This window comes from Daktulosphaira vitifoliae, unplaced genomic scaffold, assembly GCF_025091365.1.
Source record: "Daktulosphaira vitifoliae isolate Bord-2020 unplaced genomic scaffold, ASM2509136v1 Scaffold_2, whole genome shotgun sequence".
Taxonomy (NCBI): Eukaryota; Metazoa; Arthropoda; class Insecta; order Hemiptera; family Phylloxeridae; genus Daktulosphaira; species Daktulosphaira vitifoliae.
In genome coordinates this window covers 20822500-20848196 of record NW_026099573.1, presented here as the reverse complement: position 1 = coordinate 20848196, position 25697 = coordinate 20822500, and the positions used below count along the sequence as shown (strand labels likewise).

Genomic DNA, 25697 nt, shown 5'->3' with positions numbered 1-25697 from the left:
AAAATTTATAATTTTGTCCAAATTCGATACTACCTACAATACAATTAGAAAAAATGAATGATTCATAATTAAAAGTTGTATGATTCTTGAATCTTATTTATTTGGTGTAAGTTAAATTTTTTTGTAGATGCGACAATTTAAGTGAGTTATCAAGTACTTCATATTATTTGTATGAATATTAACCCAGCATAATAATGATAGGTGTGATAACTATTTGTAATAATTTTCTCAATTAACTCTATAACCTTATCACAATTATCTTATCACAATTTCAATGTCAGGTTATGTAGAATATCTGCACTGCGTCTCCCATTCTTCTAGATTCTGTAAACAAAATTTGTCATATTAGTACTAACGCGCATTTTATAATCATTAAATGTTTCATTTTATCACTTGTTAAATTTACTTTATTATTGTTTTTAACCGATTATGCGTCAAATTTTATTAATTTTCTGTTGTATTCTATGATGAAATTTCGGATGGTCCGGTGAAAGTAGTGCAAAAATATTTCGTAATCATGCAACTGTATAATATTAATAACTCAACTTTTGTTGTACTATCCAAGTGTAATTCAAGTAATTAAAGCGGTAATGTTACTTATACTACTATTGCACTTTATACTATTCTGTTACTAACGTTGTAAAATGGATAATGGATTGGATCATATTTGCACAAATTGGAAAAAAACATTGCCACTGACAAGATCTTTAGATAAGTTGTTTGAAGAAGCTAATTTGTGTGGTGAATTAAAACTTGGTAGCCGTAAACTAAAGTTTTTTCCCACATCATCAAATTATGATGTATCGGATATTATTGTTGCTGGTATTTTAATTCAGCATATTTATCATTATTTATTATTAACAAACTATTTTTAATTTTCTAGATCTTTCAAGGAATAATTTTACAATTCTACCCACTGAAATTTTTAAATTCTGGTCTCTAGAATTTCTAAGTTTACATGACAATATAATTCGATCAATACCAAATACTATATCAACTCTTCAATCATTAGTCTATCTTGATCTCAGGTAGTTTACTTAATACTATCAATTAATTTAATTTATATTAAAAAAAAAATTATAATTAATTTATCAGATATTGATAATTAATGTTTCTTGTTATTGTATTATTTTCAATACTGTGATAAATTACTGGTGTAATTGAAAAATATCAATGTCCAAATAATATTCTTGAGGCTCTTACTATGTATGATAATTTTATTCTTAATAATAAAACTTATCAACATATTTATTTGTATAGTATTACATGTATGTTGCATACAATGTAAAAATTTTATAAGTATATTTTAGTGTAGCTGAATATAATAAATAATTATAGCAATACATTTTTTACAGCCGGAATTTTTTGATTTCATTACCACCTACATTATTCCAGTTACCACTTGAAACATTGCTACTATCTAAAAACAAGTTAAAACAAATACCAGCTGAAATAGGATTTTGTAAATCACTATTAGAACTTGATATAAGCTTCAATAAGCTTACTCATTTACCTCCACAATTAGGACAATTACCTATTTTGAAATCTTTGAATGCACAAAACAATCTGCTTATTGAGTTACCACTAGGTAAGTTAAAAAAATTAATCTTGAATACTTAATAAGTTTAAAAAATAGGCACCTTAAAAATTAGTATCTTAGGTGATCAACTTTCCTATAATTCATACCTGATAATATGTAAAAGTAATGTATTGGCCAATTCTATCAATAATTATTACATTTATACTTTTTTACTTGATTTTAATGATTTATAGTATAATATATTATATAAAAATAAACATATTTATACATTTACTAATATAAATTAAGCAATCTAATTGCATGTCCTCTAATGTCTCTTTTGGATACGCCTCATTCAGTAATTTTTCAAAGTACCTTTTTTTCACATCATCATCATTCGAGAGTACCCTATTATCAACACTTTATACACCTTATATAATGATAATTTTTAGTCCTTTTCTCTCTTTTGCAAGTCTATAGATTTCTTTCTCGCCTTCCTTTGTTCCCAGCCTATTATACAACTCATCATACCTCTTTAACTTTGCCTTACTTACTGCACACTTGACTTCTTTGCACAAGCGTTTATACTCCATCTAATCTTCTCTCCTTTTGCTCTTCTGCCATACTTTTAATTGCTTTTTTTTACTTTCTATGATTATTTAATGTCTTCATCCCGGCACCAGGTTTCCTTATTTCCTGGCATTCTACTCCTACTCTTACCAACAATTTCCTTTACACAACTAGCATATAGAACTTATAAATAAAATCTTATTAAAAGGGAAAATTCCAAAGTAATGGAGGAATAATATTATGGTCCCGATATTTAAAGGAAAAGGTGACATATAGGAGTGTGGAAATTATAGAGGCATAAAGCTTATGAATCATAGTATGAAAATTTGGGAAAAAGTTATAGATAAGGGAATAAGAAATGAGACATCGGTATCTAAAAACCAGTTTGGATTTATGCCTGGTAAGTCAACAATGGAGCCATTATTTTGTGTGAGGTATCTAATAGAAAAGTTTTGGGAAAAGAAGAAAAAGCTGTGTATGGTATTTATAGATTTGGAGAAAGCGTATGATAGAGTGCCGAGAGAGGTTCTAAAGTGGGTATTACTGAGAAAAGGAGTTCCGAAAAGGTACATTAATTTAATAGAGGATATGTATGATGGTACTTGTACTAGGGAAAAAAGTGTGGGAGGAGTAACAGAAGCTTTTCGGGTAAGAGTAGGAGTGCACCAAAGTTTCTGCTTTAAGCCCTTACTTATTTTCTATAGTAATGGATGAAATTACTAGAGAAATACAAGGAGAGGTGCTGTGGTGTATGTTGTTTGCTGATGATATAGTGTTAATAGGAGAAAATAAGGAGGAAATTAATCAAAGGCTAGAGGTGTGGAGATCAGCTCTTGAAGAAAAGGTTTAAGAATAAGTAGGAGTAAGACAGAGTATATAGAGTACGAGTTTGATAAAGCAGGACATGAGGTAGGTGAAATGAGGAGATCAGTAAAATTAGGCGAGGACGTGATTGGAGAGGTCGAAAGTTTTTAGTATTATTTAGGATCAGTTGTGTAAAAGAGTGATGGTATTGACGAGGATGTAAGACAAAGTTTTAAGTGCGGGTGATTGAAGTGAAGAGAAGCGTCAGGTGTGTTATGCGATAAAAGTATTCCAATGAGACTGAAAGGTAAATTCTACAAGACTGTAGTGAGACCAGCTATGATGTATGGTTCAGTGTTGGGCGGTTGATAAGAAAGTAGAGCAGAAAATGAATGTAGCAGAGATGAGAATGCTTAGATGGATGAGTGGAGTGACTAGAGAAGATAGGATAAGGAATGAACATATAAGAGAGAGTATAGGTGTAACGTCAATCGTGGATAAGATGAGAGAAAATAAACTTAGATGAGGAAGAAGAAGAAGTAGAAGAACCTAATTGCATAAGAAGTCAAGTCGAAAATGCATAGTGTTTCTTTGAGTAAGATAACAGGTTTTGATTCCATTATGCTAGACTATTTCATATATTATATTTTTATTTAGCTGAAGTTCTAGTTGTTACAGAGATAGAAACAGACTGTCGCCTATTAATTCAAACCTGTAGATCCATTGTGTGCACTTTATATCAAATTATAATTGGTTTCATCACCAAAGTATTGTTACCATTGATTAACATATCTAGCAAGAATTCTTTGAACTAATATCATTTTTTTCAGTAGTAATTCAAACTTTGTCCTTGAAACTCCACTATTAATATTATTAATTGGTCTCAAATTTTGCAAAAATCAGTTTAAGACCAGATAAAATAAAAATAAGTCTGGTCTGTGGAAAAATTCTAAAATTTGTAACATTTCTGATACTGTAATGTATAATGTGACATCTATAAAAACTTTTGATCCAGTTAATATTTTGTGTTACTCTTTTAACTTCGATATGAAGTTAAGAAAGAATTAATTTTACAATGATGTAGTTATTTTTTTTTTTTATGATTTTTACAGTATTTAACTATGTTAAAAGCATTTTTTTTTTATTATTTGCCTCTAATAAAAATAATATTTTATTTAATTTTACAACAAATTTTTATGGGTTAATAACAACTTCAAGATAAGTACTTATTGATTTACAAGTATTTAAATACCTAGGAACATGGGTGGAATATAAGTACGTCTGTAAGAGTTGTACCCACCCGCCCGTGCTACATACTTAAGTGTAAACCTCCCCTCTTCCATAGGCAGGTTAATGATCAAATTAAAAAAAAATGTATATACCTATTAAAAAAGATAACCTAATGTTTTTATATTATTTACTTTTCCATTTTCTTAAATACATCATTATCTATTAAAAAAATTAATTTGACACCTCTATAAGTTATAAAGGATAATTCTAAAAAATAATTTATAGCTGATAAATCAAGGAATATACGTAAGAAAAAAAATGTTCTATTATTGCATTTATTTTGCAAGAAATCAAGTGATTTATGATAAACCATACACTCAATATATTTTTATAACATTTAAAAAAATATAAAATTATATATTTAAAAAACAATATTTAATATTGTTAATACTATAAAACAATTAATTAACAGATTACAAAGTGTACTTAAAAATCAGAAGAACCAATGTAAATTAGTCCAACCTTGAATTTACTCAAACTGAAGTGGGTTTCACATTAAAAATACAATATTTCTCACTAAAAAGTACTTAAAAATAGGCTTATGCAAAATGAAATAAATTGATTGTGATTACTCCTTGGTATTATACAGGATAATTGATTTATTGTTCGCTACTAGATTTCTCCTAAAATAATTTTTTTTTTACAGGGGGGGGTTGTGTAGTAGTATTTATTCTTTGATTTATAAGTTGTTAAATATTTTTAGAGTTATGCATTATCTATTATAAGGGTTCCAACTTCATTTTAGCATCAATGCAAAGCTGAGAAGGTATTAATTTTACTATGTGTTTTTTTTTTGTCTGTTACTATTTTTTTTTAGCTATTACCATAACGATTTTTTTTCAACAATACGTCAATAGATTATAAATTGTATCTAGTCGAAGACATAACCCTCAAAAATTGATAAAAATTTTCCTCGTTCCCTGTTAATGGAGAAAATCTCCAAAAAAATTATAAATTTAAAAATCAATCATTTTCAACAAATATTTTTACTTAAAACTGCCATAACTTTTTGAAAAATAGATGAATAGAATAAATTTTTTTTATTGTTAGATTAAGTATTTACCTATAATTTGGTATATATTTTTTGAAAATCTGACCTTTTACCTGTTTGACCCCAAAGTGGAATTAGAATTTTTGCATTTTTTTTTTTTAATTCTTTTTCAGTTAGGAAAATAATTTTCAACCAATTTGATTTTTATCACATTTAGATTCAATAACTTCAATGATTATCATGAATTTAAAGTATTGCATTAATCTCTTTAATTTTTATACACGATTTAAATGATAAAATGAATTTATTTATTATTTCTCCGTAAAAATTACAATATTAAATCAGTTAAACAAACTAAAATAATTTAAAAAAATTGATTTGAATAGTTAGCTAAAAAGTAAATATTACATTTCAAATATTTTTTTAAAACAATATCAAAAAAATGGGGGGTGATTAAAAAATAACTGTCATATTCCTTTTACTATTAAAAAAATTTTATTTTTATTCTATAAAAAATGTATTAATTGTTGATCTGTTAGCAATGAATTATTAATTGTGTAATTATTAATTTTATTTTTCAGAATTAACATACCTGAAACTTGTAAAATTAATATTCAGCCATAATAGAATAGCATCTTTACCCATCGAATTAAGATTAATGACTAGTTTAGAGAAATTAGATGTTGCTGAAAATCCATTGGTATCTCCTCCGTGTGCTGTGTGTACTAAGAAAAATTTTAATAAATTAATAATACTTAAAATAGTTGTTAAATTAATTATAAGATTTAGGTTTTATTTCTTTATTTTTTTGTTTGAAGGTTTGTTCAAAAGGACGAATTTTTATATTTAAATGGTTGGAAATGAAAAGTATTAAAGAAGGTCGTGGAAGAGCAATGTCTTCGTGGAAGTTCAACAGTGTAAAAAATAGTCATCATAGTTTAGATAGTAATATGGACAGTTTAAATATGTCAGAACCAGCTAGTCTAGTTCACTCTTCGGATGAGGTAAGAAAATTATTGTTTTAATTTGCGAAGAAAGTAAATAAATATAAAATAATTTCTAGGGTGCTAATGGTAGTTTAGAACATATTAATAAGGTGGATAAAAAAAATGGAGAAACAAATGGTTATAATTATAATGCTAGGTAAATTAAAGTTATTAATATATAAGCAACAAAAATTGAATTAATTGGTTATTTTTTTAGTCCTGAGTTTTTAAGAACAAGTAAAAGTAATGGCAGTACTCCCACTTATTTGAAAAAATTTACTAATGGTAGTAGTAACAATGATAATTTTGATGTTATTAAACAGAATGAGAAACCTACTATGCATACTCAAAGTTATAAGTATGTTTTTTTAAGATAATCCAGTGTATTATATAATCTTTAAATAATTTTGGTTCAAATTCTAGGGAGTATAAAGAGTTCCTTAAGCAACAGAGAACTCAAGACAGTATTTATAAAGGTAAAGTTCAAAAAAATGATCTAGGTAACGTTAATAAAAAAATAAGTAATATACAAGATATCCGTCCATATATCAAACCAACTGCACCAGAAATTAAACCAATTTCGAGCAATAATATTATTGCACCAGTACCATCATATCATCCACCCATGAAAGTTTGGTCCAATGACAATACAATACAAGTGACTAAAAGTAAATTACAATTCACAATGAAAAGAGAATATGAAAAGGCTAAAGAAGAGGCTGAACTTGTAAAACAATTAAGAAATGTGATTAATTATAAAATTATATTTTATAATATATTTTACCAATGAGTAAAATTATTTTTATAGACAATTGAATCACGGTTGAAAATGTCGCTACCAAGTGAATTAGCACCAGCTTTAAGTGATGGTGTTGTGCTCTGTTATTTAGCTAACCATGTCAAGCCAAGATCTGTAGCTAGTATCCATGTACCTTCTCCAGCTGTTGTAAGTTATATTAAATTAGAATATTATTAAAATCAATGCTAAATAATTTGTTGGTGCATTTTTTATTAAGTTTTTACTAAGCGACAAAAAACTTATAGTAAAATATGTATTTTTGTGACTATTGTGTGGCACCTAGTTCACTAGTTCAGAAAATCTTGTTCTAGATAAAAATAATAGCTAAAATCATAAAATATTATTTTTATTTTAATACTATATTGTTTTTTAATGTTAATTTTCAGTGAAACTTGGCTATTTCCTTTAAACACAATACAATTTTTTTTATTTTTATTTGATACTTTATACTACCTATATTAATAAAAATATGCATTAATATACCACACTTATTGCAGTATTTGGAGCATTCAACCAATTGTTATTATTCAATTATTATTCCTTAAAATTCTTTAAATATTTTTAGTGTATAAGCACAATATTTTAAATATTTGGTATTTAGATTTTAAAAATGTCAAATTTTATTATTTGTCATTTTTTCAAGTATAAAAATTACAAATATATTTTTTTGTATTGCTATCTTAAAATGGTCTTGCTTAAGTTTAGATTCAAAATTTTATGTTGTTGAATTAAGACGTGTTATATTTCTATCTCCTTAAAAATTATATAAAATATGCATAACTCTAATTTTATTGTGAATAAATCCATAACATTTAAATATAACTTTATTATCTAAAACATTAATATCAATTTTGAAGAATCAATTAAACAATAATTATGATAAATTTTTACTCATACTTTGTATAACAATACACCAAACATTTTGATTATAGCCTAAACTTACTATGGCAAGATGTCGACGTAATGTAGATAACTTCTTGGAAGCTTGTCGAAAAATTGGAGTTAATGATGTAATTATTTATTGTAATTAAAATTAAAAATTGTGCATCAGATTAAAATTATACATACATTTCAGAAACTTATATGCTGTGCAGTTGATATATTAGAAGGAAAAGGAATTGTTCAAATTGCTATTACAGTAGCAGAGCTTTTAAAATTTTATACACCAAAATCTCCTTCTCAGACACACCATATACAAACTATGGTAAATGTATAAACTTATTTTTAGAAAATAGAATAATAATCAAATGTATAAAATAATATATATGACTGATATTTCATGCTCATTAATTTTAAATGCTAGTTTAACATTAAAGACTGTTGTAATAAACCTAATTTAAAATATGAAATATCTCCCAAGTTTGATGGAGAGGCTAAATTATTTTGATAATAGATTTTTTAATCAAAAATTATTCAAATTAAATTTACATAGAATTAGTGTATAAACTACTCTATAATTTATTAGCTCTATAAAATCGTTATTAAAATAAATTTTTTGTAATTTATTTAAAATTAGTAGCTAATGATAATAAGTGAATATTCTTACTATATATGCCCTAAAAATGTCTGTGTTAACTAATGGTTTTGTCATTCCTAATTAAAAATAGTTATATTTATTAATCTACAAAAAAATGTATTTTGAACAAATTAGCTAATTTTAATCATTTAAAGTTAAATCCTTTTATATTATTTTTCACTCGTTTAAGATTTTCAATTTATTGATTAGAATATTCATTTTTATAAATAATATATTAATAAATCAAGTCACAAAAAATGAATTAAGTGATAATTCTCATTTAATTACTTATGCACCTTTAGATTCTTTATTATCAGGTAATCATAATTTTATCATTTTTTTCAAATTTAAATAAATAAAAATCTAATTAATAACTTATCTTTCTTAATATTTAAAATTATATATTGTATTGTATGTTATTTTAAAGTGATATTTAATACTACTTATGATTAGCAATCAATTATTTTAATTGTAACTTTTTATTTTTTTTATTTTTATAAAACTATTTTTTAGATGTAAATACTTTTGTTAATCTAATTGAACAATAATAAACAAAATCCATTGATGAAAATGAAATCTGTGAATAATATTTAATATATTCCAATCATAAACTTCTTATAATTAGTACAAATGAGTTTATTCATTCATATAAAGAAATTTGTTGACAATAGCAAGTGAGGCATAGCTGATTTCAATATTTTTGTATAAATATGAAAAAGACTCAACATAAAATTATTTTATTTCTATTCAAATCATGATTACTGTATCAAGTTATTAAGGATGTCAAAACCTAGTGGGAAATTCTGTACATATATATAAACCTATAGGATAAAGTGTGGCATAATGAGGGTGAGCTACAATAATTTTTCCTGGCTTTCATGAATTTTTTTATTAAATTTAAAATATCAATGAATTTAATTTAATTAATATATTTATTTTCTATACAAACTTATTGAATCTCAAAAATTAACTTGCAACATTTTGGTTCTATCTCATTTTGGTTATACATGTAAAGCGCTGTGTTTTGTTGAAAATACAATATTGTAATTGTGTTCTGAGAAAAAGAAAACTATTTTATCTGAATTTCTTCTAAAATATAGCCTTTAACATTATAATGATAATTCATAATTTATGAAGTATAATTTAACTCAATAAAATAGGTATTCTTATAAGTAATTTTTGTTATTGTAATTATTTATTTTCAGTATTTTATTGTTATTACAGTGTTTTACATTTTAAACACAATTTAAAATTGCCCTTCCTTTCATGCATAATTTTCTCTAATGCCATTTCACAAATTTTTATGTACTTAAATAATACACTAATCATTTTATTCACTTACATATCCTACATTAATATTATCTTAGATACTACACAATACAACATTTAAAATTAATTATTTAAGTTATACAATGCAGTAGTTCATAATTAACCCAAAAAAAATATACATTTAAAACAAAAGTAATTGGTATAATGACTAGAAATTTTTTTTTACATTGAAAAATTGGATTCAACTAGCTTAGATATAAATACTATAAGATGACGAGATGATGTGATTTTAGATAACCAATACATAATATGTTTTGGATAGTTTAATTAAGTCTTTATAAATTATATATGTCAAAAATCTTTCAGAACAAATTGCAATTGAAAATAATTTTTTTTGAAACTTTTTTATAACACAGTCTTATTAAAATGTTTAAAAATTTAAAAAACTAAAGCCCTGTTTTGGAGGTCATAAAAATTGTTTTGATTGTTTATAATAAAAAAAAATTTATAAAAAATTTGTTGAAAAACAGGCACTAAATTATATACTAATAATATAAGTTTCAATTGTAGAGATTAAAAATATTAAATCTATAACTTGTTTAATAGACATATTTTTTTTTATATGAAGAATTAATAAATTTCAAAACAAAAACCATTATTTATAAATTGTTATTAGAAAATGATACGAACATTAAACAAATTATTTAGAAATAAAAAAAATCTAATACTTTAATCGAAGTCATTATTTTTTAGTTAAAATGAATTTTTTTGACAATATCTACATTAGTTATTTGTGTGTTTTTTTTTTAATTTTTCATAATTAAGCTCAAAATTTGAGTTAGATCCAGTGTTCTTTACATTGGAATGTTTACTTATTACTATTTATACATCATTCATTATATTACACTTAATATTATAATAATAGTTTAAATCTCAACAAATTGAGTTCATCTTAACAATTAATAATATAAAATGTGTAGTCTTAACTTAATGCATTACATGATTACAAAGTTGTTGAACCAATATTAACAGTGATAAAAATGTTATCATAATTATAGTGATAATATGTTAGGATTTTAAAAAGTGAAATTTGATCATTTTCAGTGCAGCACTTATATCCTTAAGTAATACTTAGTATGCTAGCTATTCATTTATAAAATAATAGTTCAAACTATAGTTGCTGTGGTAGCCTGTGACCAGTTATTCTAGATTATATATAGATAGATAAAAAAAAAAGAACATTATAAACAGTGATATATAAACAAGGATAACAGACTGACCAGCGAGCACCTTTCGTATAATTTATTTAACTATTAATAAATTTTGTAAAAAAAAAAAAATATATATGAATATAAAAATGTAAAGAAAAAAAAATTCACTTGTACAAATTTTTAATGTTAATTTTAAACTTAAATTAAAGATTATAGTTAAATTTATTTAAAAATAAAACTAATTATATAAACTTATTATCATATAAAATTGGAACATCAAGTTTTAAACTAGGACAAAATTTCTAATGAGTTCTACATTACACAAATGTATACACAATAATAATAATAATAATAATTTAATTAATACAATAACAAACCCACATTAATTAAAGGATGAACATATACTGAAGAATGGGATGAAGGGAAGAGTACAACTCTTACTGTAAGTGAGGTAATTCTAATGTCAAATTTTCATTTTCTATAAAAAATGCTAATACATAACAAAAATATTACAATATATTGATAGAAAACTAATATTGAATATCATAATACTATGATTGATTAATTATATTTTAAGTTTTCAAATCAACGTTGATGAAATTATCACCAGTAGATATGTGCTGAGAGATTAAATTTAATTACATTTTCACACAAATAGATGATTAACTGCTATTCATAACTTATGTTATTTAAGAAATTTATTATTATTAATACGCATTTAAAACAAACTTTTAAAAAATATTTTTTGTTCAGCGTAGATTAATAATTTTATTGTAACAATTTTATTTTACTTATTTCTATAGTTTAAATTACCTTATAAAAAGCAAATTTATATTTATAAATGTAAATGAATTGTGAACTGTATATTGTGAATTGTGTATTCTAAGCCAAATTTGAGCATTTATTAAAAAGTAGCATTCACCCCTGCATTTATACTATTTATAAAAAATAGTAATTTCATTAATTTGACATTAACATTGTATATTTAAGCCTTTAAATAAGTAAATAATGTAAAAATAAAGAATGCAAAAATATACATTTTTAGTTAATGAGTTAAATAAATAATAATTTGGATGGCGGCAATCTAATTAGTAAACTAATAAATTTAATTGAAATTAATTATTCTAATAAGGTGAGATATGGTTAAAGCATTAATATAATGATACAATAACGTAAATGGCAGCCAAATGAGAATTTGAGATCGTTTTAATACAATTTAATAAAAAAAAATTGGGTAAGTTCATTTATAAAATAGTTATACAATTATGACTAGATTTTCAGTTCAGTGGATGTCAAAAATTGTACAGCTGACTAATACACAAAAAATGAATTTAAACAAATTACAATTGTGCATCATCTAGTTCAAGGTCACCAGTTCCATCTCTACTGTACATATCAGCTAACTTATCAAAATGAGATCCCCATGCCATCAAGTACTCATAGTCTTGATGGTCTTCTTCAGTACCTGTTATTATAAAAATATAGTGGTATTAAATAGTCAGGTGTAAAGAAATTGGTCTTAATTAATTACCTGTGTTCAATGAAGACAAGGATCCTGCAGTACTACCGCCTCCTTCATAAGCATAATTTCGTAGATCATCAAAAGGTGGAGCATTGGGGTCTCCATCAGCTCGTTTTTTGTGGTCTTCAATAAATATTCCAACATTGGGTTCAACACCTGTTGGCATTGTGGGATCTAAAAATTAAAAATTGTTTATATATTTATATTAAATACAAAAAATAAAAATTAGAAGCTTTAATATATCCATAAATATAATACACCAAAAAAATGATCAAATTTATATAATAAAAATTGTTAACTTGTAGCTAATTTTGTTTAAATATTAATTTAAACAGAAATGTTTAACTCAAAAAACCACAAAAATACTAAAACACCTGCATACACGTATGTGCGGTTTTATTTTTTATGGCTTTTTGAGTTTAATAATTTTAAATTAATATTTTATATATATTTTTATAAAATGTTAACTTAAATGAGTACTTGGAATAGACTGTATTGTTCTTCTTGAACAATGAATGGAAAAGTATGTCCAGAACCCTCACAATTTAAAGTCTTGGTACTAGACTAAAGAATTCCAAGTTTTTTTTTATTTGTAAAATAATGATCAAAAAAAATATCTTTAAATTATGATCAGTGTTTTGGTACTATTAGTCAATTTAAATTCATCCTTGTAAGATCTCTGGCCATGTTGGATAATTTCACAAGATATCTTATAAACTAGTGATAAAAAAAACAGAATTACATTTGTATTTTTGAGGATGCATATTATTAATGGATCCGCCTATGGGTATTTGTAAAGGTGTAATATCAAAAGCTGTCATGTCATCTTCACCACCACCTTCATCATCATAATTAATAATATTTTCTCTCACATCATCGTCAGGTCCTGGATATTTGATCTGTGATTCTCGTCGACGATTGTATACAACAAACATCAACACCAATACTGTAAACATTTGAATATTTAAGAAAAAAGTACATTATTTAGATTCTATCTTAATAAATAATTTAATTTAATTAATTAAAAAATTGTAAAACATTTTTAACATAATAATGTCAACAATTTTTTTTCTATTTTTAAGTTGATAATATTAACTTTTAATCAAAAATTCATCCTTAGTGGATTTTTATTAGCTGAAAGAGAAAGCTGTGAATAAGTAAATTAACAAAGGAAGTTTTTTAGCATTTTTCTAGGAAACAAATTTAAAAAATTTTTCAAACAATATAAAAAATGTTTTATTTTGATTTAAAATATGTGTTTGAGAAACACATCCAAAATTACATACTTTCTGTAGTTACTATGATGTAATTCTTAAAATCTACTAATATTTTTAATTAATTTTTTACTTACTGAGAATTATTAAAAGACAAACAAGAATTGCAGCTAAAGCACCTGTTCCAATTTTTAGTTTTTGACCTTCTTGAGCTAACTCACAATTTTCTCCCCAAAATCCATCTGGACATATGCAGCGATATCGCATTCTAGGATCTTGATTTAAACAAACACCACCATTTCTGCATGGACTATCAAGACATTCATTTTTATCAACGCAACCTTTACGGTCAGCAGTCATTATGCGTCCTTCTCCACAACTAAAAAGTAATCTTATAATTTTTAATCTTAAAAATTTAAGAAGTTACTCACGTGCAATCATAGTAATTCCAAAGGTCAACACACTCAAATGGCTCTTGACAAATAACATTGGCACAAGGTTTATTTGATGGGCAGTTTCTTTCTACATTTCGAGCCATTGTAGCTTGCCCCCATTGAGTGCCATTAGTAGCTGGTGGTAATGGCAGATATCTACCTTCCAATCGAATGTCATCCAAACAGCCTAAAGATTATATTTGTACAATTATAACTCGACTGTAAATTATATCAAATCTATCTTATTTACCTTTTTGGAAGTCCCCGTACACTTCAAATGTTCTAACACCTGTATATTCTGCTTTGCCTCCTGCATATACTCCTTCTTGTTTATCAACCATAAGCCATTGATGACCTTCAAATCTGTAAGTCTCATTGTAGTGTTTTCCTTCACCGCCATCGAGTTCAAGTATTGCTGATGAACCATATCTAGACACTCTAGCCAAGTGCCATTTACCATCATCTACAGTCACAGCACTTAGCCATACATCCTTTTCTTCTGTTCTTAAACTGTTTAAGTTATATCGAAAGTATAGTTTGCTGTCTTTTATCTACAATTAAAATTTCAGTTTAAGTAATATTACAAAGCTGAGAAAATTCTAGATACATAGTTAAATTATTGCTAAAGAAGAATGGTAACTCCCATAACTGAGTTAATCTCTCGCTCAGCAAATAGACCCTATTGTGACAGAATACATTAGGCACTGCAGTGTTACTGACTAGGCTATACTCTTTCGTCATTAATAAAAAAAAAAATACCTAATAACTTTTTCATTATAGTTTGTTTTTATGTTTGCCAACATTTATTTCAAGAAAAAAGTTTATATTATTATACTTAAAGATTATTACTTACCTCAAGGATAGCATATTCTCTATTGTGTTGGTCACTGACTCTAAACAACTCTCCATGTTCTTCTCTTGTTCTAAACCGTAACTGAATTTTGGTCATAAATTTGTCAGCATCAAACGACAAAGCATACTTGACATAACTCTGTGGTCGAAAAGTAGTAGGTGTAGTAGCAGTCATGCAATCAGCACCAGACCAACCAGGTAGACATTCACATCTTGCTTCATCCATACTTCCAACACAAGTTCCATGTTTCAAACATCCACGTGTACTGGTTGTTTGCAAACAAAGATCTTCTGTTTGAGGGCATTTTGCATAGCTATTTCGTGTCAAACCCGGTTCCGCCAAATCATAAAGCTACAATTATTTAGAAAGTTAAATTAAGTAAAAGTAAATCAACTAATATTATTATAATACTTACTTTACTATTGTGATACACATTTCTAATGCAGCCATCAAATCCTTTACCATAAGGAGCCGCTTGCCAATGATAGCGAGTTGGGTCAAAGTCTAACATATACCTTCCACCTAACTGAAGTGGTGTATTGATGTTCAAAAATTCATTAAATGGTGGTATAGTGCCTTGAGCTTGACAAGATGAGTCATCAAATTCAGGGTGAGAACCATCTTCCAGTTCACGTACATCAGCTGATCGACAGTTGTCAACAACTAGGCGTACATTCTATAATCAAGACAACATTTTTTTAATGAAATCATAACTATGATTGTCTATATTTTTTAGGAAATGGAAAAATGATTATTTCCCAAAATTTTTTTTTATCTAATTAGATTTAAATTACCTCAGTGTCCCAAAATATATCAATTTTGTGCCATTCACCATCTTGTAAACCTTTTTTAGTTTTTACATTAAGCTCTAAAGTACCTGAGCCAAAATCTATGAGCAAACGTGGTCTACCTCTATCTAGTTCCAATGAAATGAAATCTAACAATAAATGTTGATAAAAAATTTAAAAAAAAATTAAAAAAAAAAAAACAACCAAGTAGAATTAAAAATATGCTATACCAGATACTAAAGTTTCTTCAGGCTCAGGTGGTACAATCGGTCCATTATACAAAAGTAAACCATCAGCTTTCTTTGTAACAAATTCTAAACTCAAATGTGAATCTTCACACATTTCTAACGGTGGATACCATGCCCATCCATTTCCTCTAAAACTTCGTGATGTTTGCTGGCATCTTGGTCCATTAAAGTCAGAAGGACATTCACATATCGGACCATTTTTAGTGTCTGTACATCTACCGCCATTTAAACATGGGCTATTTCTACATGTGTCCATACTGGTGAAATTTCGTGCACCACATGTACATTCAGCATTTGAATCGATTCGAACACCAACTAAAGCTGTTTTGTTAGCATTCACCATGTATGGGAGTGCATTGATTTCTACTACATTGGTGCAACTAGCCTCACAAGTAGCATACTCATATAAACACTCGTCAATACCAACCATAGTGATATTGATACCAACATCTTTTTCAATCTACAATTAAAAAACATACAACAAATTCTTTTAATGATGTTTAATTAAGTATTTTAATAATCTATTGCCCGTTGATTTACCAATCAAGAAATTGGATAGAAAATATGTAAGAGTAAATTGTTGTAAATAATTTGAGGTAATGAAAGATTAGTAGAAATAAAAGAAGTGTACAGCATAAAGTACTTAACAATGATTGTTGAATGTAACACACATTTTGTTATAAATATACAAGTGATTAATGTAATGAAAAACACAGTCGTTATAGTATAAATAATGTGGAAGAGGAGACCACTTAAATACTAAAATAAATATATAATGGTGCAAATAACACAATTATGTAAGATTAAACAAACAACAAGCAAAGAAATATTCATTAATTTGGCCCTGTAGATAGCTTTGAGATAAAGTCAATCGAGATGAAGGATAAATGGATAGACAGGATATTGGATGAAGTATCATGCAAAACTTAATGACAAATTTGTAGGCGAAGAATGATGATAATAATGATAATTGGACAAGACGATTAAAACCAATGAGTCAATGGAGAAAGATCTATAAGAATTTCAGGATGACAGAGTTACACAAACGTCAAAATGTTTGCTGCAGGGAAAACAGGACCGTAATATCATGGTGTACAAAAAAATGACTAAGATAAAGAAAAACGTAAATTGCTACGCTGTAGAAAATGAACTTAGTTAACAGGGAAGCAGTCAAGAGGCGCATAGCTTGTCACCAGATGTCAATGTTGTCAAGTTAACTGAAATTTCTGTGGCAACCAAGTCTGACCAAATAAGTATATGTTACATAATTAAAAAAAAAGTTTATACTAATCGTTTTATGATAAGTAATTAATCATTTCTATTTTTTTAAAATTAGCTTACTTCTTCGCGGTGCATTAATATGAGCCCATTCAGTTTTACTGTTTTATAGTAAGGTGATCCATGTGCGGAAAACCTTATATCAGTTAACGGTGGGTATTTTCTTTTCAATTGAACACTGAAAACATCAATATTTTCTCTAGGTGTACTTAAAATATCAACTAACTTATCTTTAAATCTATCCAATTTGCTTCGGACCAAACTTTGAGTCTAAAATATTAAAAATGACAAAATATAATAGAAAAGTATAAAAAACAACATAACTTTACAAGAAAATATGTAATTAAAATATAGGAATAACTTACTCTATAGTTCCATATTCTAATAAAGTCTTCGTCGGTAATACCAGCAATACGAATGGATCCAGCATTTATAACTGCCTCATGAGAAATTTCTTTCACAGTTACAGTTACATTTGCAGAAATATCAGTTTGTGTATGCTTCCGATCATACACTTTAAAACGTAAGTGGTACTGCCCTTCTCGGGTACCATGTCGCATTGTTATCATTCCGGTAGTATCATTTAGTTTAAACCTAGGATGTTCTGTACCATCTGAATAGAATTTTTTGTCTGGCAAATCCCAGTCATCCAGATCATATACATATACACGACCAATCTCTGTATCGGGTGCTTGACCCTATATCAACAACATATAATAAATATTCATGATGCTGACTATAAGTAATAATAATATACCATATAATTGTAAACAAATATTTCTTTTGAACCCGGTTGCATCTTGTTATCATTTACATCTCTAATTACTACTGTTAATGTACTCGTGCCTGTCATAGCTGGATTACCAGAGTCTTTGATTACAATTGGTATAAGATATTCTTTTTGTTGTTCTCGATCAAATGATCTAAGAGATGACACTACAGCCATTCCGTCACCATTTGCACCCTCTAGAAAGAGTCGAAATTCAAACCATTATTTTAATTTCAAAATAATTTTTTTTTACTAATTGTTCGACTATACTCACTTTGATCATGCTCTACTTTGAAAGAAGCTCGAATAACATCATCTGCATTGGGATCCATTCGGAACGTAAAAGGTGGTCCATTGCTTTTAGAACGGTCGTCATCATCGGTGGCTAAAACTTCTACTACTTTGCGTGCAGGAACGTGTTCTGGTAATACCGGTCTATAATCTCTTAGTAATTTTGGCGCATTATCGTTGATATCCTGAACAATAACTGTTAGAGTAGCTGTAGCTGTTTTGGGCGGAATACCGTCATCAATAGCCAAAATTTTAACCTATATCCATCCAGACTATGTGAGTTAATAAAAATATTTGTATAGAACTTATATTATATCTTAACTTACCTGATGTCTGGGTGTTTCTTCTCTGTCTAACTGTCGTTGTATTGACACAGTTCCTTCTTGACTAATACGGAATTGTCGACGACGATCCGACGCTCGGTCAATAGCGTATGACACTTTGCTTTTACCTCCTTGATCTGGATCAGTAGCCTTAAATGTTTCCAAACTCTTTCCGATTTCTGCGTTTTCATAGACAGATACTTCAATGTTAGGTCTCTCAAATTGTGGTTTGTTGTCGTTTATATCACGTAATTTGACTACCACCCAAGAGTAAGCTACATGATATTTGTCGTTGTCATTGTCTTCTCCCTGAAATCCGATATATTTATAAATAAAACATAATGTAATTTAATATCCTTAAATTTTACAACAAAAAAAAATTTCATGATTTGCAATAATAGATACTTTATTATAGAGAAGTAAAATTTATTAAAAAAAAAAAACCAGCACAGAGAGGTTGCGGCATAATGGGAATGTGGCACAACTAAGAATAGTATAAATTATATCAAGCAGTCATTAAAATCACTATAATTAAAACTGTTTCATTAAATAAATTTGTACATAGTGTATAATTTTATAAAACTTGTGAATCATTCCTAAAACAACATCAACTCCTATTTCCTTAATTATATCCTGATTAGTAGTTCTTTGATTTATAAATATAATATTTGAATAAATACTTAGTAATTTATAGTTTTAGTTATAGTAATAAAACTTAGTATGAAATGATATTTAATAATTTAATATTGTAAATTTAGGGAGTAACTATAAAATAGTTATAAATTTTGCTATTTCTATGACAAACATATATCAAAATTAAAGAGCTTGATGCAAAACTTTTCAGAAAATAATTAAAAATAATTTGATCTAAACTGGTCTACAAGAATTTTCATCAGGGACCAAAATATACATTTCTAAATTCATTTTTGCGCTGCTTTCAAATCTGCAATTACATTTTTTCTACTTATCATCTACAAAAGTCATAACAATAACTTTTTTTAAATTGTGATTCATATTTTTCATTTAAAATACAAGAATAGTTTTAATAAATATGTGATACGAGTATATTCTTGTAAAATTATCTTACACTCATTTTTATAAAATAAAAATGTATAGTGATTTCCCACTAATCGACGTTTAAAATTTTTTTTTGGTTCAATTTTAAATTTATGTTTCTATTAGCTAAATGTTAAGTAAAATAATACAAAAAACAGTATAACTAAAAAAAAAAAAATGCCTAGATATTTAATAATACCTATAATTGTGAGACATATGAGAAGTTACAAGTATACTATGGGATAATATTATCACATTGTTGGGTTGACATCTCACATTAGTCCAATAATGTTATTGATAATAAGTGTGGGAGTTTACAAAAATAAGATAAATAATGAAGCTTTCAAGAAATCATTTGATCTAAGTAGTCAAATAAATTTTTGAGTGATAAATTTTTATTTACCCATAAAAAAAAAATGATTAAATTTACCATGCTCATATCGCTACTTTATTGTAACAAATTTTGTACACAAAAAGGTAAACCATATAAAGCTATATTAAAAAAAAAAAAAAAATGTAACTTGTGAGGGTTCATTTCTGGTGTCAAGAATTGTTCAATATATTAAATAGAAAATTACCTTATCATTAACTTGTATACGAAAACGGAATCCGTTACTTTGTAACAGATCTTCGTAGTCCAACGGCTGGACGATTTTCAGTGAGCCTGTACCATCGTTGTTGCGAACCATAGTGAATTTATCAGCACCATAACCGCTATTTTCAATTACCTAAAAATTGCAATTTATGTTATATTTGATATGGGTTTTATAAATTAAGGTAGTGATGAAATATTAAAGTATTGTCAGCTAATTTTATACCTTATATTGGAACTTATTTGTCTCGTCTTCGTCGTGGACCGTTACAGTCAAAATAGGAGTTTCTGGTAGATTTGCACCGTCAGTTTCATCAACTTCTGTCAACCATTCTTCTTTGGTGAATTGTGGTGGCATATCGTTGATATCCTTCACTCGTATTGATGCTGTACCTGTACCTTTTAGCCCTCCGCCATCCATAGCTACAACTTGAATAGAATAATCCGGTGTTCGCTCTCTGTCCAAACAACACACAGCTGTCTTGATCACACCCGTATCGGATTCAATTTCAAATATTGGTGTGCCAGTTTCTTCTTCAATAACATTTTTCTCTATCGAGTATATTAGTTTGGCATTAGTACCTTCAGCTGGATCGTCGTAATCCACAGCCGTCATAGTCATTACCACCATTCCTAAGATGAAATAAAGCATAAAATGAGGAAGTCACTAGTAACAGTTGATAATGATCGATGGATCATAAAATCGTTAATTTTCTATTATTTTTAATAAATTATCTAAATTATCGTCAATTATCTAAAATTAAGATAATTGAAAAAAAAAAATTACCAGCCGTTCCATTCTCAGTCACATTGCCCCAGTAAACACCCTGTGGGAACAATGGAGCGTTATCGTTGATATCCTTTAAATTCACTTGCACGTCCGCATATCCTACTAAGCCTTCGCCGCCTTCATCTTGAGCAAAAACAGTAAATCTCCATTGAGGTCTACCATTTGGTTGGTCTCTATCTAAGGGCTATAAATAAACATTGAAAATTTATTAATAATACCATTGAAGTATTATAAAATATATCTTATTATAATTACTTTGAGCACAAATATTTCACCGGATGTGCGGTTTATATCAAATTTACTATTGGCTGGATTATCGGGATCTATTCCCTGACCGGTGAGAAAATATACAATGTTTTGTGGACGATCCTTATCACCATCAGTAGCTGTAACCTAATTATAAGAGTAATTCGTTTAAATAAAAATTAAGTAATCTCAATGTTGCATTGATTTAGAATCGGGGAATGATAATTGCAATATAGCGACTAATATTATCTACTCTTCTAAAATTAAAACTTGTGCTGATGAATAAATAAATAAAAAAAAAATGAAAGGAGTACTATTTATAATCATTACCTGATATCCAGATAGTAAGGTTGGTAAAATATAGCTTTATCTTGTTACAATATAATTATAGACTTATGACACGTAGTTATTGTAAACACCCGTTAAAGAAGTAATTGCTCAAATTTTGGGTTAAATTCTATAAGATACTAACTTGTAACAAATGATGAGGATACTTTCCGACCAATTCTTCTTGCATTTCAGTGGCATACAAAGGAGAATTGAACACTGGAGGCATGTCATTCTTGTCGTTAATATGTATCACAACTGTGGTTTTACTGTCTTGGTAATTGTCGGAAGCAGCCAGAATCAATTCGTACTACGTTACACACATGCAAAACATACACTGGGGTGTCATTAAGGTAAAACAACTACATAGAACGCGGCCATGTGCATTTTATATACGTTTTTAACTCTATTTAAGAACTCTATATAATATAATTTGTACAATTTATTAGCTATAGGAATTTTTTTTTTTACATATCAATCAAAATTAATATGGCAATTATTTTATAAATCACATATAATTATTTTTTTTACAGATTAATTATTCGTTATATAGGATGACTAAAAAAATCGTGCTATATATTAATGGATGTCGAACATGCCAGTGGTAAAAGCTATATTACATTTTTAAACCAATAAATGAACTGGAACATATTTTTGTGGAAATAGAAATAATTCTTTAAATATCAAATCGATGATTTTGTAGGTTAAATAATTTTGACTATGAATCTATTAAATTCCAAGCTGAAATAATATAAGTTAAGTGAATTCATAATTAAAAAAAAACAGTTTTCATCTTTTTAGTTTTTAATTAAATTACTTAGTCCAGCTCATTTTTCGTTGATAATAGTGTGAATGTTTTAAATGATAACAAAATATTTCGTTTCATAAGGTATGGAAAAACATGCTACATGCAACGATCATGATGGGACAGGGGATATTATCGAACAGCGGACCTGTAATACGCGTTTAGGTAAATTGCGGTCGTCTTCTTCCGTGATCTGTGTCCTGTAAGTTGGCCGTTCGAACACCGGTGGATTATCATTGACATCTTTCACGTGTATCACCACTATGGTATGATTTTCTTTGAGGTTATCCGAAGCCGACAAGTGTAGTTCGTACTAAGCACACGAGAATGGCACACACGCGATCATCGTAAGTTAAATTATATTATAGTGTCAAATTTTTGAAAAAAAAAAAAAATAAAGGAAAAAAACGATATTAAAATAAAAATTATAAGTAATTTAAATAATAAATTGTACAAAAGAATCAATTGAATAATAGTTATCATTGGCGGGTTTAGTCAATTTTTTTTAAATTTGTATAAATTTAATAAGTAAAATTAAAATATAGTATTTTATAAAAATATAAATAATAATAACAATAATAATAATAATATAAATTATTAAGATAAAATAACTTTCATTAGATTCAAAATGAATGATGACTCACTCAATCGCTCGACCGTAATACATTTGTATGAATACAAGAATCCATTGTATGGAAAATAATTAAATAATGTTATTATTGATTGTGTTGTATAATCATTGCAGACGATAAAAATCAATTGCACTCGGCATCTTAATCTAAGAAAATTAAGATGAAGGCACGCAAAGAATTTTTTCGGTGGGTGGTCTAATATTCACTCTGGTGTTTGAGGTGTTTTGAAAAGTCTGTTACACATTGGTAACTTTTAAGAAATTTACAAATAAATTTAACATGACAAACATTTTCAATGACAATTCAAAATTTGGCACTATTATTATGTATATATAACAATTTAGAAACTTTTGTGATTTGATCTTGATACAACATACACTACTATTTAAGTCCTTATCATTTTTATATCTTTCATAGGTCATAAATAATTAGTTGATGAATAATATTACGGTCGTCGATTCAATTAACAAATTTCGCAGTTAATAATATATAAACTTACTCTTTTTCTAGTTTCATAGTCAAGAGGCCCAGCTACATAAATTGCACCAGTCATATTTTTAACAGCAAAAGCACCTCCTAAGTTACCCCCAGTAATTTCGTAACGAATACGGGACGCTATAAAAATTAAACATCGAAATTATTGATTATATAAACATTTGAAATAGTAAAACTAACATTCATCATGATCTTTGGCTGTCACAGTTAATACTGTGTGTTGAATATCTTCATTTTCGTCTACTTCAGCCTCATACAAAGCTTTATCAAAGTAAGGTGGATTGTCGTTTTTATCAGCGATACCAATACGAATAAACTTTGATACTATTCAAAAGATATAATTCATTTGAGACACGATATATGAAAGATAAAATGATGAGTATGGATGTTATTTACCCGAATTGGGAGCGTTATCATTTCCAGGTCGAGCTGATGGAGCTCCATCTCTAGCTTCTACTTCTAAGGCATAAGCTCCTTGTTTTTCTCTATCGAATACTACTTTAGTGAACACTTCTCCAGTTTCTGTATTAATTTCAAAATAATCTTTTCCTTCATTACGTGGTGAATCAACCACATAATAGTACACCTGTGGAAATAAATTATAAAAAAAAAATTAAGTAGGAAAATAAATAAACAAACAAAAACATTTTATTCCAATAATTTGAAGTTGATTATTACAGAAACTTTACATACCCGATTATTGGGAAATGTACCGTCTTTATCAATAGCGTTGACCTGAGTTACTTTAGTGCCAATAGGTTCGCCCTCGAGTACGGTTTCCTGTTCTCTTTCAGTAAACAATGGTATCTCATCATTGACATCTTCTAACATTATAAATACTGTCGCTTCTGACGCAAGTTGTTGAGCTCCGTTATTCTAAAAAAAAAAACGGATTTTTAGAAGGATCGATGAAAATATAATTAAAATAATAAATTTGTACATTGAACGGATAATAATTTGATATATACCTCAACACGAATAGTTAAATTATATTCTTTGTTTGTCTCAAAATCTAAAGGATGATTCACTTTGATGTCAGCCCAGGTAAATCCGTTGTCAGGTCTTTGTTGTAGATAAAAAGTGTGAAACTTATTAGTTTGAGCTGTTGATCCTGGCATTAAACGATAAAATACAGTTGGATTTCCTTCTATACCCGAACTAGAAAATGTTAACGAAAGCATTAAAAAAAACATGAAAAAAAAGATTACATTAAATAAAAAAATTGTTTAAAAAGTGTAAACAGTGATTGTTAAGAAATTATTAAGAACCATTAAAAATGCAATAATTTTTATAAAACGAATTAAATTAATTTTTTTTCATTGATTAGTAAAAAACAATTTTATTTAAATATTAAGTTTAAACAAACTAGATAAATAAAAAAAAAAATTTTAATTTATTTGACAAATATTGATTAACCTTAAATTGAATCAATATTTAAGTTAATTAAACGAACTAATAAAAATTCTAAACCAAAAAAAGTATAAATCATGCGATATTCAAAAAATGGCAATAAAAATCTAATGAATTTTTTTTAAATCATAAAAAACTTTTTCAAAAAACAAAAATTAAATATTACCTAGTTTTATTAGGTAAAATAAAAAGAAGTTATTCAATTTTATATTATGCATAATATAAAATGCAAAAAAGCAGTCATATAAAAAAAATCTACATCATCAAAGTACAACAACAAAAACAATTACATGTCACATAATTATGTGACTATCATTATAATTACTCAAATCAAAATACAAGAAAATTAAAAAAATGTAATCTAAATTGCACATCAATTTATTTTGAAAAATGAATTAAAATAAATATTTAATTATTAAAAATAGTACTGATAAATTTAAATGAAATATAAATAAAATCACAAATGCGTTGGATTACTGTGCGAATATCCAATACCCAGTCTTAAAGTGCTAGTTATTATTTCGTATTTAAGTTTTTTAGGTATACGGGGATGGAGAATTATAACAGCATTTAGTTATTCTACTGAATAATTCTAAAAGAGGATGATTGCTTGTAGCAAACTCTTGTGCTATTCTTCGGAGAGCGTAATTAAGTATTCAGAATCAAATA

At 27.1% G+C, this 25697-nt stretch overlaps 2 protein-coding genes and 1 long non-coding RNA gene across 10 annotated transcripts in view; 2 read left to right on the top strand and 1 right to left on the bottom strand.

Moving 5' to 3' along the window:
• The first annotated feature begins 293 nt into the window (after positions 1-293).
• On the top strand, positions 294-9524 carry LOC126899658 (leucine-rich repeat and calponin homology domain-containing protein). Of its 2 annotated transcripts, none has more exons than XM_050674718.1 (12): positions 294-822; positions 884-1028; positions 1356-1588; positions 5756-5892; positions 5993-6178; positions 6238-6317; positions 6378-6518; positions 6584-6905; positions 6969-7106; positions 7892-7969; positions 8035-8163; positions 9147-9524. In XM_050674718.1, exons 1-12 carry the CDS (start codon positions 645-647, stop codon positions 9162-9164), a joined length of 1785 nt encoding a protein of 594 aa, XP_050530675.1. In that variant the 5' UTR covers positions 294-644; the 3' UTR covers positions 9165-9524. The 2 variants fall into 2 exon arrangements, with proteins under 2 accessions (XP_050530675.1, XP_050530676.1); XM_050674719.1 differs by lacking the exon at positions 9147-9524 and adding an exon at positions 8989-9009.
• Positions 9525-9648: 124 nt separating this feature from the next.
• Positions 9649-25697, bottom strand: part of LOC126899651 (neural-cadherin) — a 52563-nt gene continuing 36514 nt past the window's right edge. For 6 of the 7 annotated variants that reach the window (XM_050674704.1, XM_050674707.1, XM_050674705.1 and 3 more), the window contains 25 exons: positions 24587-24776; positions 24312-24494; positions 24015-24204; positions 23799-23942; positions 23623-23738; positions 22640-22804; positions 21369-21506; positions 21111-21297; positions 20550-20956; positions 20310-20459; positions 18679-18984; positions 18336-18609; positions 18050-18258; positions 17658-17990; positions 17356-17562; positions 15997-16474; positions 15773-15915; positions 15394-15654; positions 14979-15329; positions 14376-14676; positions 14123-14312; positions 13829-14070; positions 13220-13423; positions 12487-12651; positions 9649-12420 (listed from right to left, as the gene is read on the bottom strand). In XM_050674704.1, coding sequence (XP_050530661.1) covers positions 12296-12420; positions 12487-12651; positions 13220-13423; positions 13829-14070; positions 14123-14312; positions 14376-14676; positions 14979-15329; positions 15394-15654; positions 15773-15915; positions 15997-16474; positions 17356-17562; positions 17658-17990; positions 18050-18258; positions 18336-18609; positions 18679-18984; positions 20310-20459; positions 20550-20956; positions 21111-21297; positions 21369-21506; positions 22640-22804; positions 23623-23738; positions 23799-23942; positions 24015-24204; positions 24312-24494; positions 24587-24776 — 5659 coding nt within the window. In that variant the 3' untranslated portion in view covers positions 9649-12295. Of the gene's footprint in view, positions 12421-12486; positions 12652-13219; positions 13424-13828; positions 14071-14122; positions 14313-14375; positions 14677-14978; positions 15330-15393; positions 15655-15772; positions 15916-15996; positions 16475-17355; positions 17563-17657; positions 17991-18049; positions 18259-18335; positions 18610-18678; positions 18985-20309; positions 20460-20549; positions 20957-21110; positions 21298-21368; positions 21507-21831; positions 21997-22639; positions 22805-23622; positions 23739-23798; positions 23943-24014; positions 24205-24311; positions 24495-24586; positions 24777-25697 lie in introns of all 7 variants that reach the window. The other variant, XM_050674708.1, reaches the window with a different exon arrangement.
• LOC126899708 (uncharacterized) lies at positions 21950-22716 on the top strand. The gene is made up of 3 exons (XR_007702687.1): positions 21950-22039; positions 22220-22290; positions 22576-22716. It is a non-coding gene; the product is annotated as an uncharacterized LOC126899708 (long non-coding RNA).